At 36.9% G+C, this 15,064-nt stretch overlaps 1 protein-coding gene across 2 annotated transcripts in view; it reads left to right on the forward strand.

Annotated features, from left to right (window-relative positions):
* LOC122789403 (lactosylceramide alpha-2,3-sialyltransferase-like) overlaps positions 1 to 14,450 on the forward strand; it is a 246,997-nt gene extending 232,547 nt beyond the window's left edge. For both annotated transcript variants that reach the window (XM_044056828.1, XM_044056826.1), the window contains exon 7: positions 13,463 to 14,450. In XM_044056828.1, coding sequence (XP_043912763.1) covers positions 13,463 to 13,705 — 243 coding nt within the window. In that variant the 3' untranslated portion in view covers positions 13,706 to 14,450. The remainder of the gene's footprint in view (positions 1 to 13,462) is intronic.
* The last annotated feature ends 614 nt before the right edge of the window (positions 14,451 to 15,064 follow it).

The following is a 15,064-nucleotide window of genomic DNA, read 5'->3' on the forward strand; positions in this document are numbered from 1 at the left end:
ATTTAATTCACACAACAGACATCCATAACAACACAAAATCGATGGATAAGATCAATGAATAAAATTCCAAAAAGCTTCAGTAAAAAACAATTATCAAATCCTTAGCGCTTTCGGGTACTAACCCTTCTTCAGATAATCCTACACTACTCGGGGGAAAATATTTAAACTATCTTGTATCCAATCATCTCTAATAACGCATCCGCCTATTTTTTAAGGCGGGTCTCATGGGGACTGTCTCATTGAGCCCTGGTGCACTGTGAGCCAACAACTCAATTATCCACTTTGTCTCCTCTAATTCAGTCTGTTGTTTCATATCCCCCCTCTCAAACTTCTGTACATATTCCTAATGGCCCCAAATTTAAACCAATGCCCCTCATTCTGATCTATGTGCCTGAACAATGCATTATGTGGATTCTTTGTCCTAATGCAGGATAAATGCTGTAAAATTCTAACCTTAAACATACAGTTCGTTTTTCCTACATAAAAACTCACACATTGTTGACATTCAGCTAAATAAATCAAATCTGTGGTTCTACAAGTTGTCCTGGCTTTAAAATGAAATTATTTTGCTGTAACAGGATATGTAAAATCCACTGCATTATTTATAGCCTCACAAGCCTTACATGACTCACAAGGGACCGTTCCTTCCTTATTCATAACTGGCCTCCATCTAGATACATGTTCTGTAGTCAACATTTCGTTAAGATTTTTATTTCTCCTGAAACCAAACAAGTGAGCTTGCCCCAACAACTCACTCATTTTATCATCAGTACTTAAAATATTCCAATTGTTCCTGACTATTTCACAGACACCATGTACATTATTGCTATATGTAAACATAATCCTAGTGTTATGTCTATCATTAACAGTGGCAAGAATAGTATCAGAACTGCCCTTTCCATTACATGACCTCATCCAAGGACACATCCTACCCCTTTGAAAAATCTCTCTCTGGTCAAGTGTCCCTCTAAACAATTCTTCATTATATCCCGTTTAAAAAATGTCCTTCCAAACTACAAACCTGTTCTTCAAAATTAGGATCCTCTGTACAAATCCTCGACACGCTACATACCTGTCATTTCACTATATTACCAAATGTATATCTCGGATGCCACTGTCATAACTCAATAAGCTATTTTTCCAGCAGCTCTTCCTATGCAGATTGGAAGAGAATCCCATTCTCTCCTGTGTCACTCTAACATCTAGAAAATCTATTTCCTTTCTAGAGTGTGTGACAGTAAAACAGAGAAACAAGGTGGTACTCTCTAAATATGCTATGAACTCATTAAGCTCAGATTCATTACCCTTCCATAAGACAAAAAAGTCATCTACATAGCGTCTATATAAGCCAGTTTTGTCTCTCCAACCATTCTGTTCCCGTACAACAAACCTCCCAATATGACAAGACCGTATTAGCACAGGTGGTGCCCATGGCTACCCCCTGTACTTGCCTGTAGGTCTCATTCAAACAAACGAAGATGTTGTGTTCCAACACAAGGCTGAGCATCTGGGCTATTAATCTCAACTTAACTTCATCAGCCCCTAGTTCCTGCAACAATACACAAACTGCTTTGATACCATACTCTACTGATAACAGTGAACAAACTGTTTACATCCAGTGTTACCATTACATACTCACATTCCAACCCTCCATCTACGAAATCCCCCAGGGATGACAGAAAATGACCTGTATCTTTCAGTATCTCATACATTTTGTTGACATAGGGTCTCATTACTGTCTTTAGCCAAATCGAGATATTCTCTGTGACCCAGTTCTTGCCTGAAACAATGGGTCTAAGGAGGGGATTTTTCAGATTCTTATGTATTTTTGGAAGGGCCTTAAATATTGGAACCACTGGTTTATCTATCCATAAAAACTGAAATAAATCTTCATCCATCAAACCCTATTTTCAACAAACAGTTTATCATGAACTTTCTGAACAATATGGCCTACCATTAAGGGTGAAATGGAAACACCAGAAAGCAGCCCCTTTAACTTTTCATAATACATATCCTTATCTAGGACAACCACGGCCCCACCTTTATCAGTCTGCTTTATAATCAAATCTTTATTATTTTGTAAACAGCCTAAAGCATTGCATTGTGATATAGTCAAGTTATAAAACTTTATATTCCTATTATCACTCAGATAATGCATAACATCTTGTTCACAACATTTTATAAAAGTATGCATAGAGTTCGTAAAAGGAGGGACAAGACCTCTCGGTTGTCTTAGCCCTGCTATGGGCACAGAACTATTTCCATACATTTTTCTTAACATTATATTCCTGCAAAAGAACATACGATCCATTATACTTTCATTAAAACAACTCTCCCTACTCGGGATGAAAGTCAGCCCCTTGTTCAGAACAAAAAGCTCATTATCCGATAATGTATAACGAGATAAGTTATATACAATATTAAAGTCATAATTACCAGTCAATCTAGAGTCCTCCTTTTCTTGGCTCCCCTTTCTTCGCTGTGGGAGCATTTCCATTCCCCTTTTTGTTTGACTTGAGATGGTAAATGGGCTAAAAACGCTCTTTATAGAGAGGTGGTGAATTTTCTTTGGGTCTAGCCCCTATTTCCAATACCTTTTTAGTATTAGCTGAAAACACAGGAGCTGACGACAGCCCCTCAGTGTCAGTAGTGGTCCCCATTTCTGTAGAAGCAGTCTCTACTCTCATGGTACAAGAAGCCATGTCAGTCTCTTGCTGTGAGCCAGAAACAGTAGGAGCATTAACTATATCTTGTGCCGATCGTTGTGCTGTAACAGTAACATCTACTGGCCGGTAGTCATCAGGTCTATGTGAAACACGTCTGACCGTTGTTTTCACAGCAGAGGCATCTCTTACAGTGCTCCTCTGTATGGAAGCATTATGCTCTTCTCTGGGCCACACAAAAATATTCCCCTTTGTGAAATCCTCATAGTCTCTATGTAACTTCTTCATTTTCTGCTGCTGCATTCTATTATCTGTAGCAGAAAAAGTGCTGTATGTTTAAGGTTAGAATTTAAAATATGGAAATAGTTCTATGCCCATAGCAGGATTTGATGGATGAAGATTTATTTCAGCTTTTATGGATAGATAAACCAGTGGTTCCAATATTTAAGGCCCTTCCGAAAATACATAAGGATCTGAAAAATCCCCCCCTTAGACCCATAGTTTCAGGCAGGAACTGGGTCACAGAGAATATCTCAATTTGGCTAGAGACAGTAATGAGACTCTATGTCGACAAAATGGATGATATACTGAAAGATACAGGTCATTTTCTGTCATCCCTGGGGGATTTGGTAGATGGAGGGTTGGAATGTGAGTATGTAATGGTAACATTGGATGTGAACAGTTTGTTCACTGTTATCAGTAGAGTATGGTATCAAAGCAGTTTGTGTATTGTTGCAGGAACTAGGGGCTGATGAAGTTAAGTTGAGATTAATAGCCCAGATGCTCAGCCTTGTGTTGGAACACAACATCTTCGTTTGTTTGAATGAGACCTACAGGCAAGTACAGGGGGTAGCCATGGGCACCACCTGTGCTAATACGGTCTTGTCATATTGGGAGAGACTGTTTGTTGTAGGGGAACAGAATGGTTGGAGAGACAAAACTGGCTTATATAGACGCTATGTAGATGACTTTTTTGTCTTATGGAAGGGTAATGATCTGAGCTTAATGAGTTTATAACATATTTAGAGAGTACCACCTTGTTTCTCTGTTTTACTGTCACACACTCTAGAAAGGAAATAGATTTTCTAGATGTTAGAGTGACACAGGAGAGAATGGGATTCTCTTCCAATCTGTATAGGAAGAGCTGCTGGAAAAATAGCTTATTGAGTTATGACAGTGGCATCCGAGATATACATTTGGTAATATAATGAAATGACAGGTATGTAGAGTGTCGAGGATTTGTACAGAGGATCCTAATTTTGAAGAACATGTTTGTAGTTTGGAAGGACATTTTTTAGACAGGGGATATAATGAAGAATTTGTTAGAGGGACACTTGACCAGACAGAGATTTTCCAAAGGGGTAGGATGTGTCCTTGGATGAGGTCACGTAATGGAAAGGGCAGTTCTGATACTATTCGTGCCACTGTTAATGATAGACATAACACTAGGATTATGTTTACATATAGCAATAATATACATGGTGTCTGTGAAATAGTCAGGAACAATTGGAATATTTTAAGTACTGATGATAAATTGAGTGGGTTGGTGGGGCAAGCTCCCTTGTTTGGTTTCAGGAGAAATAAAAACCTTAAGGAAATTTTGGCTACAGAACATGTACTTAGATGGAGGCCAATTATGAATAAGGAAGGGACAGTCCCTTGGGGGTCATGTAAGGCTTGTGAGGTTATAAATAAACAGTGGATTTTATATATCCTGTTACAGCAAAATAATTTCATTTTAAAGCCAGGGTGACTTGTAGAACCACAGATTTGATTTATTTAACTGAATGTCAGCAATGTGTGAGTTTTTATGTAGGAAAAATGAACTGTATGTTTAAGGTTAGAATTTTACAGCATTTATCCTGCATTAGGACAAAGAATCCACATAATGCATTGTTCAGGCACATAGATCAGAATGAGGGGCATTAGTTTAAATTTGGGGCCATTAGGAATATGTACAAAAGTTTGAGGGGGGGATATGAAACAACAGACTGAATTAGAGGAGACAAAGTGGATAATTGAGTTGTTGGCTCATAGACCACCAGGGCTCAATGAGGCAGTCCCCATGAGACCCGCCTTAAAAAATAGGCAGGTGCGTTATTAGAGATGATTGGATACAAGATAGTTTAAATATTTTCCCTTGAGTAGTGTAGGACTATCTGAAGAAGGTTAGTACCTGAAAGCACTAAGGATTTGATAATTGTTTTTACTGAAGCGTCTTGGAATTTTATTCATTGATCTTATCCATCGATTTTGTATTTTTATGGATGTCTGTTGTATGAATTAAATTTTGGAACACAGTGGTGGTCTGCAATGTTTTATTTATTTTATTTGGACTGTGAGGTGCGTATTGCAGACCTTTGGTGAGGTCCCTACATTTTGTTCGTACATCACTCTTTGCAATCAATGTCCTGCCTTCTGTGTTGGAGAAACTGAATGGAACTTGAAAACAATTAATTTAGGAGTACACCTATGACATTAAAGAAAAAACAACTAATACCCTATATAAACATATATCCTGTTCTAATAATCATTTCTTGTTTTCCATTTTGGAAAAAGTTGAACATAATCTTAGAGGGGGGGGGGTCCTTGGACTATTGTGCTTGAGCAACTTGAGCTATTGCGGCAGATCTACCTTACTGCTACTGTACCACCAGCCTAAAATGATATAATATCTATAACAAGTCTGCTTAAAATGAAGGCATATCATAAATAAATAATTTTCTTAATGTTTAATATTAAAATGTCTTGTCTTCTATATTAGTTTTTCATATATATATATATATATATATATATATATATATATATATATATATATATATATATATAATACAATTGTATAATTTACTATACATTTTATAATCAATATGGATACTGTAATAAACACCCTCTAGTCTCCAAAACTAAAGGGAACTATGGAACTCTACAAAAAAAAAGTTTCACCCTTGACAAAAAAATCCTTTCACCTAGATCCACAAAGGAGCCCCACTCAAACCCCCAGAAATTCTGGAGTACTGTCAACAAACTCTTACACCCAGGGAATCTCCTCCCATCCCATCCCCTAACAGCTCTACACTCAAAACCGCCTCTCTTCTGAACTCCTTCTTCATTAACTCTATACAAAACATAATTAAACCAAACAAGGATAGCTGCCTGGACTCTCCCCCCTCCCACAAAACTACTTTCTCCATCAAGTCTGTCCCCACCTCCATCATCAGATCACTACTCTACAAACTAAAACCCTGCTTCCCTTCTGCTGATAACTTGCCTTTCCATACCTCAAACTCGCTGCCCCTTCTATCACCTATCCAGTCTCCATCCTAATCAATAGGTCACTTCAGGAAAATCTTGTCCCCAATATCTGGAAAAAATCCTATATAATGTCATTACATAAAGGAGGAAACTCCACCTACCCCCTCCAATTTCAGGCCTATCAGGATTCTACCCCCCCCCCCCCATCTAAGATTCTGGAAAAGTGCATACACGAGCAGCTCATCTCATATCTCATTCAGGAAAATCTCTTCACTCCAACACAACATGGTGTCCGACCACATCACAGCACAACTACAACACTTCTGTCCTTCACCAACTGTCTCACTACATTTCTTGATAACTAACAAATTAGTGTCATGTCTCTTCCTTGACCTTTCAAAAGCATTTGACACTGTCCCATAAACTCCTTCTCTCCAAACTCTCCCACTTTAATCTCTCTACCTCTACTCTATCCTGTTTTTTTTCATACCTATCAAACAGAGCACAGTCAGTCAAATGGCTCTCGGCAATGTCACCTTTCCTCCCTGTTCAAGCTGGTGTGCCACAAGGCTGCATCCTTGGCCCACTATTAACATCGTCACTAATAATCTATACCAATCATGCACCCTCTACACACTCATACAATATGCCAATGACTCTACCATCATCACAACCTCTGATAGTCTACCCCACCTACTCACCCTCACTCAAGCTACCCTCCACTCAGTTGAAATATAGCTCACTACTAACCAACTGCTTCCTAACCCCAACAAAACAAAACTACTTCTCTTCCTCCCCAGGTCCCACCAACACCTCAAAACCTCCTTCTCTGTCTCTTCTCTAAACACTACTATTAAGGTCAAATCCCACACTAAACATCTCAGTGTTTTTATAGATGATGAACTCAAATTTGACATCCACATCTATAACTGCATCAAGAAGACACACCAAAAACTTGGACTACTATACAGAAATAAAAAATTCTTAACAAGAATCTAAATTGTCCCTAGCTCAAGCCTACCTACTGCCTACCCTACTATACGCTGCCACAATTTTCACTAACCTCCAAAAAAACTTGTCAACCAAACTTGAACTAACCCACAACAAAATCACTAGATTTGCCACTAACTTTCCCTATCAGTCACATCACTGTCTCCTTACAAAAACTCCACTGGTTAGAACTCTATAAATCAAATCCTCCTTACTCATACTATCCTCCATCAACCCACTGCCTGTCCATCACTAGCAACCATCGACTATCCTTATGTCCGTAATTGGGAACTTTGTAGCTCAGACCAGCACCACCTTCAAATCACCAAACCTAACAAAGCCGTAGGAAAAATGCTATAAAGCTACTCAGTTAGCTCCTCTTGGAACCAACTCCCAATCCACATCAGATCTATCCAAAACCCAGCAAACTTCAAACTGTCTATAAAGGAATATCTGCTTAACTCCTGGAACTGCCCTTATAAAGACCCTACTTGCACCCTGCATTTACTGCCTCACTCCCCATTTTTCCCCGATCACTCCCCACTGCGCCCCCCCCTTTCTGTTGATTCATGTTCCTGTCAGTATTTCCAGACTATCCAGCTCTGTGGCCTTTCCCTTCCACTATACTCCAATCTTCACACTATACCCCCTCTTCTGTTCCATAACCCTCCTCTTCCCTTCACTCTGTTCCCTGATTTTTCTTAATCTGACACCTGTACACCTCACTAAAAACTTACACGTTAGAAATTTCCCTTTCCATTGTATTAATTTCTGACATTCATCCCGTATTTGTAAGGAATACAATAGTATATCCTTTAAAAAAAAGAAAATGTTATGATTGTATATGTAAATACTTTATCAACTGTAAAAAAATCTATGCTGTTATGGTACTTTTCTTAATTGTTATGTTCAAAGGCTGTTTTAATTATATGTGTAAATTCTTTGTAAAAATTATTTGCTGTAATGCAGATTTCTCCTCGGGTCTCTTCTGAAAAAGGGCACCTGCCCAGCCAGATTAACCTGGTTAACAAATGGCAAATAGATAAATAAATATGACTGTGTGAGAGGGAGTACTCATGATATTTATAATATTTGTTATTGTTTTAGAATCTTATATATAATATAGGCTCCAATAATAATGTATTTATTTAGTTTTTTTTTTTTACTAGGTCACTTAGTGCAATCATATTAGATGCTTTGTATCTTTAAGTTTCCATACCTGATCATGGGACTTTGTGAGTATATAAATTAATCACATGACTTGTCTTCATTATCTGAAGTCTTTTAAAAAATTTAGACAAAAGTGCTTATCACTGACGATTGTGTGTGTAATAAACTATTACTTTGTTCATCTGCATTGCTGACTAGCAGTTTATTGTTTTTATTAGTTTAAGTTGGAGTTATTTTCATTATTCATAACACCAATCACGGATTACAATTCCCCCTTTGGTATATACCTAGCCAGGCACATCCAACAACGGGAACCTCCACAGAGGTTCCGCAATAAGAGAATACAGGGCATAAGTAGCATGTCCTTTGCAGACCTCCTCAAGACCCATGCCTGTATTGTCTCCTACAGGCTGCTGAGGGGAGATCTACGCTTGGCATACAAGGCATTATCAGACTCCACCTGATGGATCTCCTGTATATCTGCAAAACAAACAGCACCAGAATTACTCATTCTAAAGACTTAAACCTTGCCTGTAATATAATCAAGACCTGCTCGAGAGACAGGTATGTATCCCAGAGACTACCCCATTCTCTGGAACAGGTTCCCCATCTATTTAAAGCAGAGTTCCTCACTAACCCAAATCAAGTATAACTTCGACAACTTGAATGGGGAACAAAAAATTCATCACTGGACACAGGCAGCCTGCAAATGGTTCTTCTCCCAGGCCCCTGCTTGTAAATGTTTCATCTTCCACGCTCTTGCTTACACTTATCAAGACTACCAGAATTTGTCAGAGATTTGGTTTGCAAGGCTAGGCTTAAGAAGGCCCTTGTGGTAGTTAGCTTAGTAAACATCTATGAACCTATAAACATATTCTGTAAAGTAGTAACATGAAGTATGACTATGGTGTTTAGAACCAGGCTAATATTTGCATAGCAGCATCTTGTTATATACGCAATGATGCACTGGTGAAATGTTTAATTATAATCCATTTGGAGACCCTGTGAAACACCATGCTGCAGCTTTTTTGAAGTAGCTTGTTTATCATTCTCAAGAACCTCAAATCAGGTCATACATGAGTCTGCATTCTGTACTATAGGGCTTATCAACAATGACAGACCAGCACTCACTTAGGCCTGATTTAAATATGGATAAGTCTGGTGCCCGCCTTATAGACAGAATAATTTTTCCAAAGCGAGGTGGGAAGGGAAAGAGAGACGGAAAGAAACTGTCCTTCATGAAACATATTTTTGTAGTTGTAATAGCTCAATTAGAAGGGTCCTATCTCTTTTCTTCAAGCATGGTTTCATATTATGAAGTCCAACAATGGATGCCATATGCCTGGGGTTATAATTCAAGTACCAGTCCTTGATATTACAGGATTGAATAAAACCCTGCTCAGAAGAATGCATTCTTCATCATTATTTCATCTTTCTTATCTCAAACATTTCAAGACAATATACCAGAAATCCAAACAGGGAGAAGGGCTTATGTTTTTAACCAAACATAGTTCATACGTAATGAATCTGTTCCAAGACAAACTTGGCAATCTGTTAAATTCCTTAACATTCTGGGCAGGAAATGGTAAGGCTCCACTATTTAATAACTACAAAACCATAACATCGGCTATAAACTTGTCAGTGCTCCAACAAAACAAGAACATTTCTTGTTAGACATAGTTCTAGAAAGTTCATCCTTAAATGTAGGAATCCTGTATATTGTTAAAAACCCTTAGTGAACACAAACCAGTGACCTCAAAGTGCTCATTTAAACATGTAAAATCCATTCCTAATTCAAAATAGAAACTTTATTTTTTGCACTTGGTCTTTATTTACTTAATATAGTACCTATTATAAAATTGACCATGCTGTATTCTGCAATATATATTAATCTGACAATGTAGTGCTTTTATTATATAGTGGACCAATACAGAAGACATTGAATCCAACTGTGAAATACAGAATCAAAAGGGCAAAAATGTCAATCTTACTTTGTCCATTAAATAACTTCTTAAAAACAGATAAAAGTCTGATATATTTAGAACAAAGCTGTTCCTTGACATCACAAAGACCTCCTTAACCATAGACTGACAGTTATTACAGACAATGATGCAACTTGTCAGATAAAAGCAAAAAGTACTCTTAACTGATTACATCTGAGTGACACCTCCATGTGCATCTTCAGTAAACTCCTACTGATGCCTCTAGGCATCAAATATTGCTTGCTCGTATTTGCATCAATAATTCCCAAACCATGTTATGTACAAGGATGTAAAAGATTTCATCTTAAAGCTTACACAATGGCAAACTCAACTGCATTAATATTTGAACTCTGTCTGGTTCAGGTAAATAGATATCAACTGTTTTTGTGATATTAATTTATATAGATATAGGTTTCACATTTTTCTAAATATCTCGACCACCAAGTAATGCAGACAGAACTCCTTAGCCTCACATAAAACTTTTCAGCTGGATGAATAAAATGCTGATGACAGTACGTGTGTAACTTGAGTGGTTGCTGAGATATTGTAAGGTGTTTATAACATCTTACAAATGTAATAGCTACTGTGTTTACCGTGACTTATAAACCTAAGACCTAGAACCTAAAGAATACTAGCAATATGAAAATAGTTTGCGCTGAAGAGTTTGCCATTTATACTTCTTTCATAACCCCTATAGTCCCAGAGGTATGACCATTTGTTTGAAATGTGAGGGCAGAATTTGATTCTGTCAAAAGGCTTAGGCTCTGCCCATGGGAAGTTGCAGTGCAAACTTCCTGAGCTCCAATGAGTTAAGAAACCAAAATCTTACTGGACTAAATTAAAGGTTCTATGAACCAACAAAAGTTTTAAAAACATACACTTATTACAAGCACAATAACTGCAAATCCTCATACTTTTTCAGCCCAATAAAACATGAATATTTAACAGTAAACTACTACACTCCAAGCCAACTATCCTTAATATAGATGTCATTACAAAGTTTTACTTTAAAACCTTCTGTAAATGTTCAATTATTAAATGACTTTTTACACACCCAAGTAAAGTCCCTACACAACTCAAATTTGTGCCCACATTTTACAAAGAAAATCAATTCCTTATACTGTTCCTCACTAAAATATCTAACTTTTAAATACTTTCAGGATTCACAACTTCCACGTGAAAAAATAACTACAATCACACTACCACCTAAAACACAGAAATCCTAAAACTTTTGAAGACTCTTGGATAATAAATAAACCGTATCACTGTAAAAATGTTTGAAAAACACAAACACAGATTTATCATTTTACAAAAAAAATACAGAATTCTCTTGCCAGCAGAACTTAGATTTGGACAAATTATGGTGTACTAACAGCCCAGAATTCAGTCCTAAATCATATTTGTTGTAGTACAGATAAATGATTACTCACAACACAATATTTATGGATTTATGAATGGCTGTTTACCTTGCAGATCATACAGTATTCTTGAAAATTATTCATAACTATCTTTTTCCAATGACTCCATGAAGCAGATTGTTGATTACCTCAGCAAAAGATAATGTAATATAAAAGTTAGACAGAACCACTCAAAATGAAGTTCTCCAACATCAGGTATATTCCAAGAACCTAGTCTGAGACCAGCCCAGTATTAATTTGTTAGGACTACTTTGCCTGCTAAACCCAGTGAAAGATTCCCAAGTCTGTATGTTGTTAATTTTCTAATCCTACATTCAAGCATAAATTTGCATATTAAAAAAATCTACAGCAAATTGTTTAAAATGAGTCAACATGGTACAACAGAAAGAAGGTATGAGAAAAATATGAAAGAAAACATGATGATTGACTCAATGTCTAGATTAGTTAAAGAATTATCAATAATGAACTAATGACACGATCTCCTGGAAAGTTCCATATCATGAGTCCCTTCATATTAGCAATTAAGAAAATGACTGGCATCATAAAATGGTGCTATAAGATATTGAAATTTACTTACCCAAGCCTCAGATGCCAATCAAATTCTAATTCCCAAAATGGATTATGCTCTTCCCTTAGTACTCTCTCCTTCTATCCTAACACTAGTCTCTTACAAAGAGACTTAAAATGAGTAGATTCCTAAGAGTAGAAGACATTTGTCCAAGAGTTTATGACTGAAACCTTTGCAAGATGCCGCAAGCTAAGCCAACAGAGGATATTCTAAAAACAGTACTCTATCAGAGGATCAGCTATGCTCCGCAGCATACATAGCATGGATATGCAGCAGACATGAATGTAAATTTCAAAAACAGGGTAAGCAAAATCAAAAGAATGTGCAGCAGCATGCCAATTAATTGAAATGCATAGTTTCTTAAGGTATTTTATCATACCTTTAGCATAGGGATTCTGAATGCCTAAAGTAATGAGAGGACAAAGGCCCAATAATACACATTTTAAATTTTGCTCTTACAAGCATATAAATTTACTAGAATTACAGGATTTCTTAGCATTCATTTTCTGAAGGATATGAAGTCTGAAACTCAAATGTATGTTATTATTTAGTGACTTTAATCTGCTGTGATTTGCCAGAAAACCACAAATTTTATGAGGAACAGACCAAAATATGAGGCAAAAATCTGGACATTGTATCTAAATCTGGACCATTGAGAAGTATACATTTTATGCAGTGGTTGATAGCAAGAGAACTAAAGAGGGTGACGGCAATATCCTGTTAAGGGTTGGACCGACACTAAAGGATAATGATACAGGGTCACATTAGGGCTAAATTACTTATAGGCAGTTATGATGCAACATGTAGACTTACTGACATTAAATTCAACCCGTTGGCCAATCTCTGATAAGTTTTATCTGTGACTTTTACTCCAATGAACCCTATTTGGAGGAATTATGGCTATCTAAGCAACACCTAAGTTGGAGCATTACAAAACTGAACAGTCCATATGACAATCAGCAACAAATCTGTCAGCTGATGCACGAGTGCTCATGGATCACTAAACAGTTTAAACAAACAACAAATGTTAAGGTGCAAACAGCATGTGGTAAACAGTACACGATAAATGTTTCAGCTGGTGTGGCCTAAATATAGTGAGAGAATTACACCCTTAAAAGTGATATATGCAAATTACTATTTTACAGAATGGGTAATTACATAATAAAAGATGGTATTTGTGTGTGTTATAGTCATTGCATACTTGCTCAGTTTTAGTAAAATTAATGACTTTTCAGTAACTGATCAAACGACTTGGAGAGAGCTAAAGTATTTAGAATTAAGTTAAATAAAAACAATGTCAACATTACTGCACAACATAGAAGACAGCTGTCAAAGTTGTATTTGGCTTCCTAATCTTCTTGGAGAAAAGGGTAGATATTTAAGGACTACTAATTCTTGCTCCTGTTTTGTTTCTTGCAGATTGTGCCCACAGTCGGAGTAAGTGCTGTTGTTATGGCATTACACATCTGTGATGAAGTGAATCTTGCCGGCTTTGGCTACGATATGTCTCACCCTGACATGCCACTACACTACTATGGGACTTGTAGGATGGGATTCATGAATTCTCAGACAGTCCACAATATTGACAGGGAAAAGCTCTTTTTGATGAAACTTGTTACTAGCGGTGCTATCAAAGATCTTACTGGTGGCCTACACTGGTAAAGCAATTCAAACAAGCAGATGTTTGAAACCATATATCTCTACATTAACTGGCAGCTAGATTTTCTCCATTGTGGGAGTTATATATTGTACATAGATACAAATAAAGCCATCAAAGATGGTATTTGAACATAATGAATTACAAAAGCCATGCATTTCCAATATGGTTAAACCTTACTAAACTGCTCTGGGTTTCCTTGCTAAATACAGGTTAAAAAATAACAAACTTGTACAGATCTCGTAAAACAGTTTCTGCTCCATATGTTGCTGTTGGACGTAAGTAAGAAGAAGAACAGATGGTGGTAACTTGTATTTCATCACAATGTACGGAAAGAAGAGACCAGGTGCCTGGCATTTCACCATACTTAACTGATTAACCACTTCCATGGTACATGCCACTATATGACAGTACAGAACAGAAAACATTCACCAAGGAAACAGTATTTCCACAGTATTACAGACACTCCAGACCACCAACAATCCATACTGCAACACCTAGAAAAGCAACAGAAGGTGAATTTCATGCAGAACTTTTGATTACAGGAGGAAACAGTGCATCAAACTCTACCCCCCCCACCAAAAAATAAAAAAAAAAAGTCTTTAATATTCATTGCCAACATTTCTTTTCTAATTAACATATTTAATTTGTTTTGGAAAATAATGTTCATTCAGTAGCATGCCTGATGGTGCTTGTTTATAAATGAAGCCAGTGAGGACACCACAGAGAAAGGCATAAAACAGACGTACCTTTTATTAAAAGGCCAGATTAGCACTTTCAGTTAAAAACCTTCATCAGATCTAAAAACACAGTACGTTACAGCTTATTTAAACTAGACACAACCAATCAAAATCCATACAATAGCTGATGTTTTTTTTAACACAGGTTTGATAGGAACATGGGCATTTAAACCAGGCTGGTTATCAGTCTAATTCTGCTATCTAATGTAATTCAGCAAATTCAGTATCTTTAAAGATATCTCCACCTCTAATACCCACACTGAGAACCTGTAACACCATAAAAGCAAAAGTGTGCATTGGTAACATAGATATATGCTTAGCCAAGGCATTATTATTTTTAGCAAAAATGTCACGAATATGTTGTAGAACTCTCTGTGAAGTAAACTTAAGAAACTCTACTGTCCCTTCCAAATAACCAATAAATCGATCTAATAGCTCAGTAATGCCTCGCCACAACAATAAAATATCATCTACAAATCTCTTGTAGAGATTATGAGAGATTTGTAGAGGATTTTTTTTTTGTTGTGGCAAGGCACTACTGAGCTATTAGATTGATTTATTGGTTATTTGGAAGGGACAGTAGAGTTCCTTAAGTTTACTTCACAAACATCATATGACACCATT

Source organism: Protopterus annectens, chromosome 14.part0 (assembly GCF_019279795.1).
Source record: "Protopterus annectens isolate FY-2018-M chromosome 14.part0, PAN1.0, whole genome shotgun sequence".
Lineage (NCBI taxonomy): Eukaryota > Metazoa > Chordata > Ceratodontiformes > Protopteridae > Protopterus > Protopterus annectens.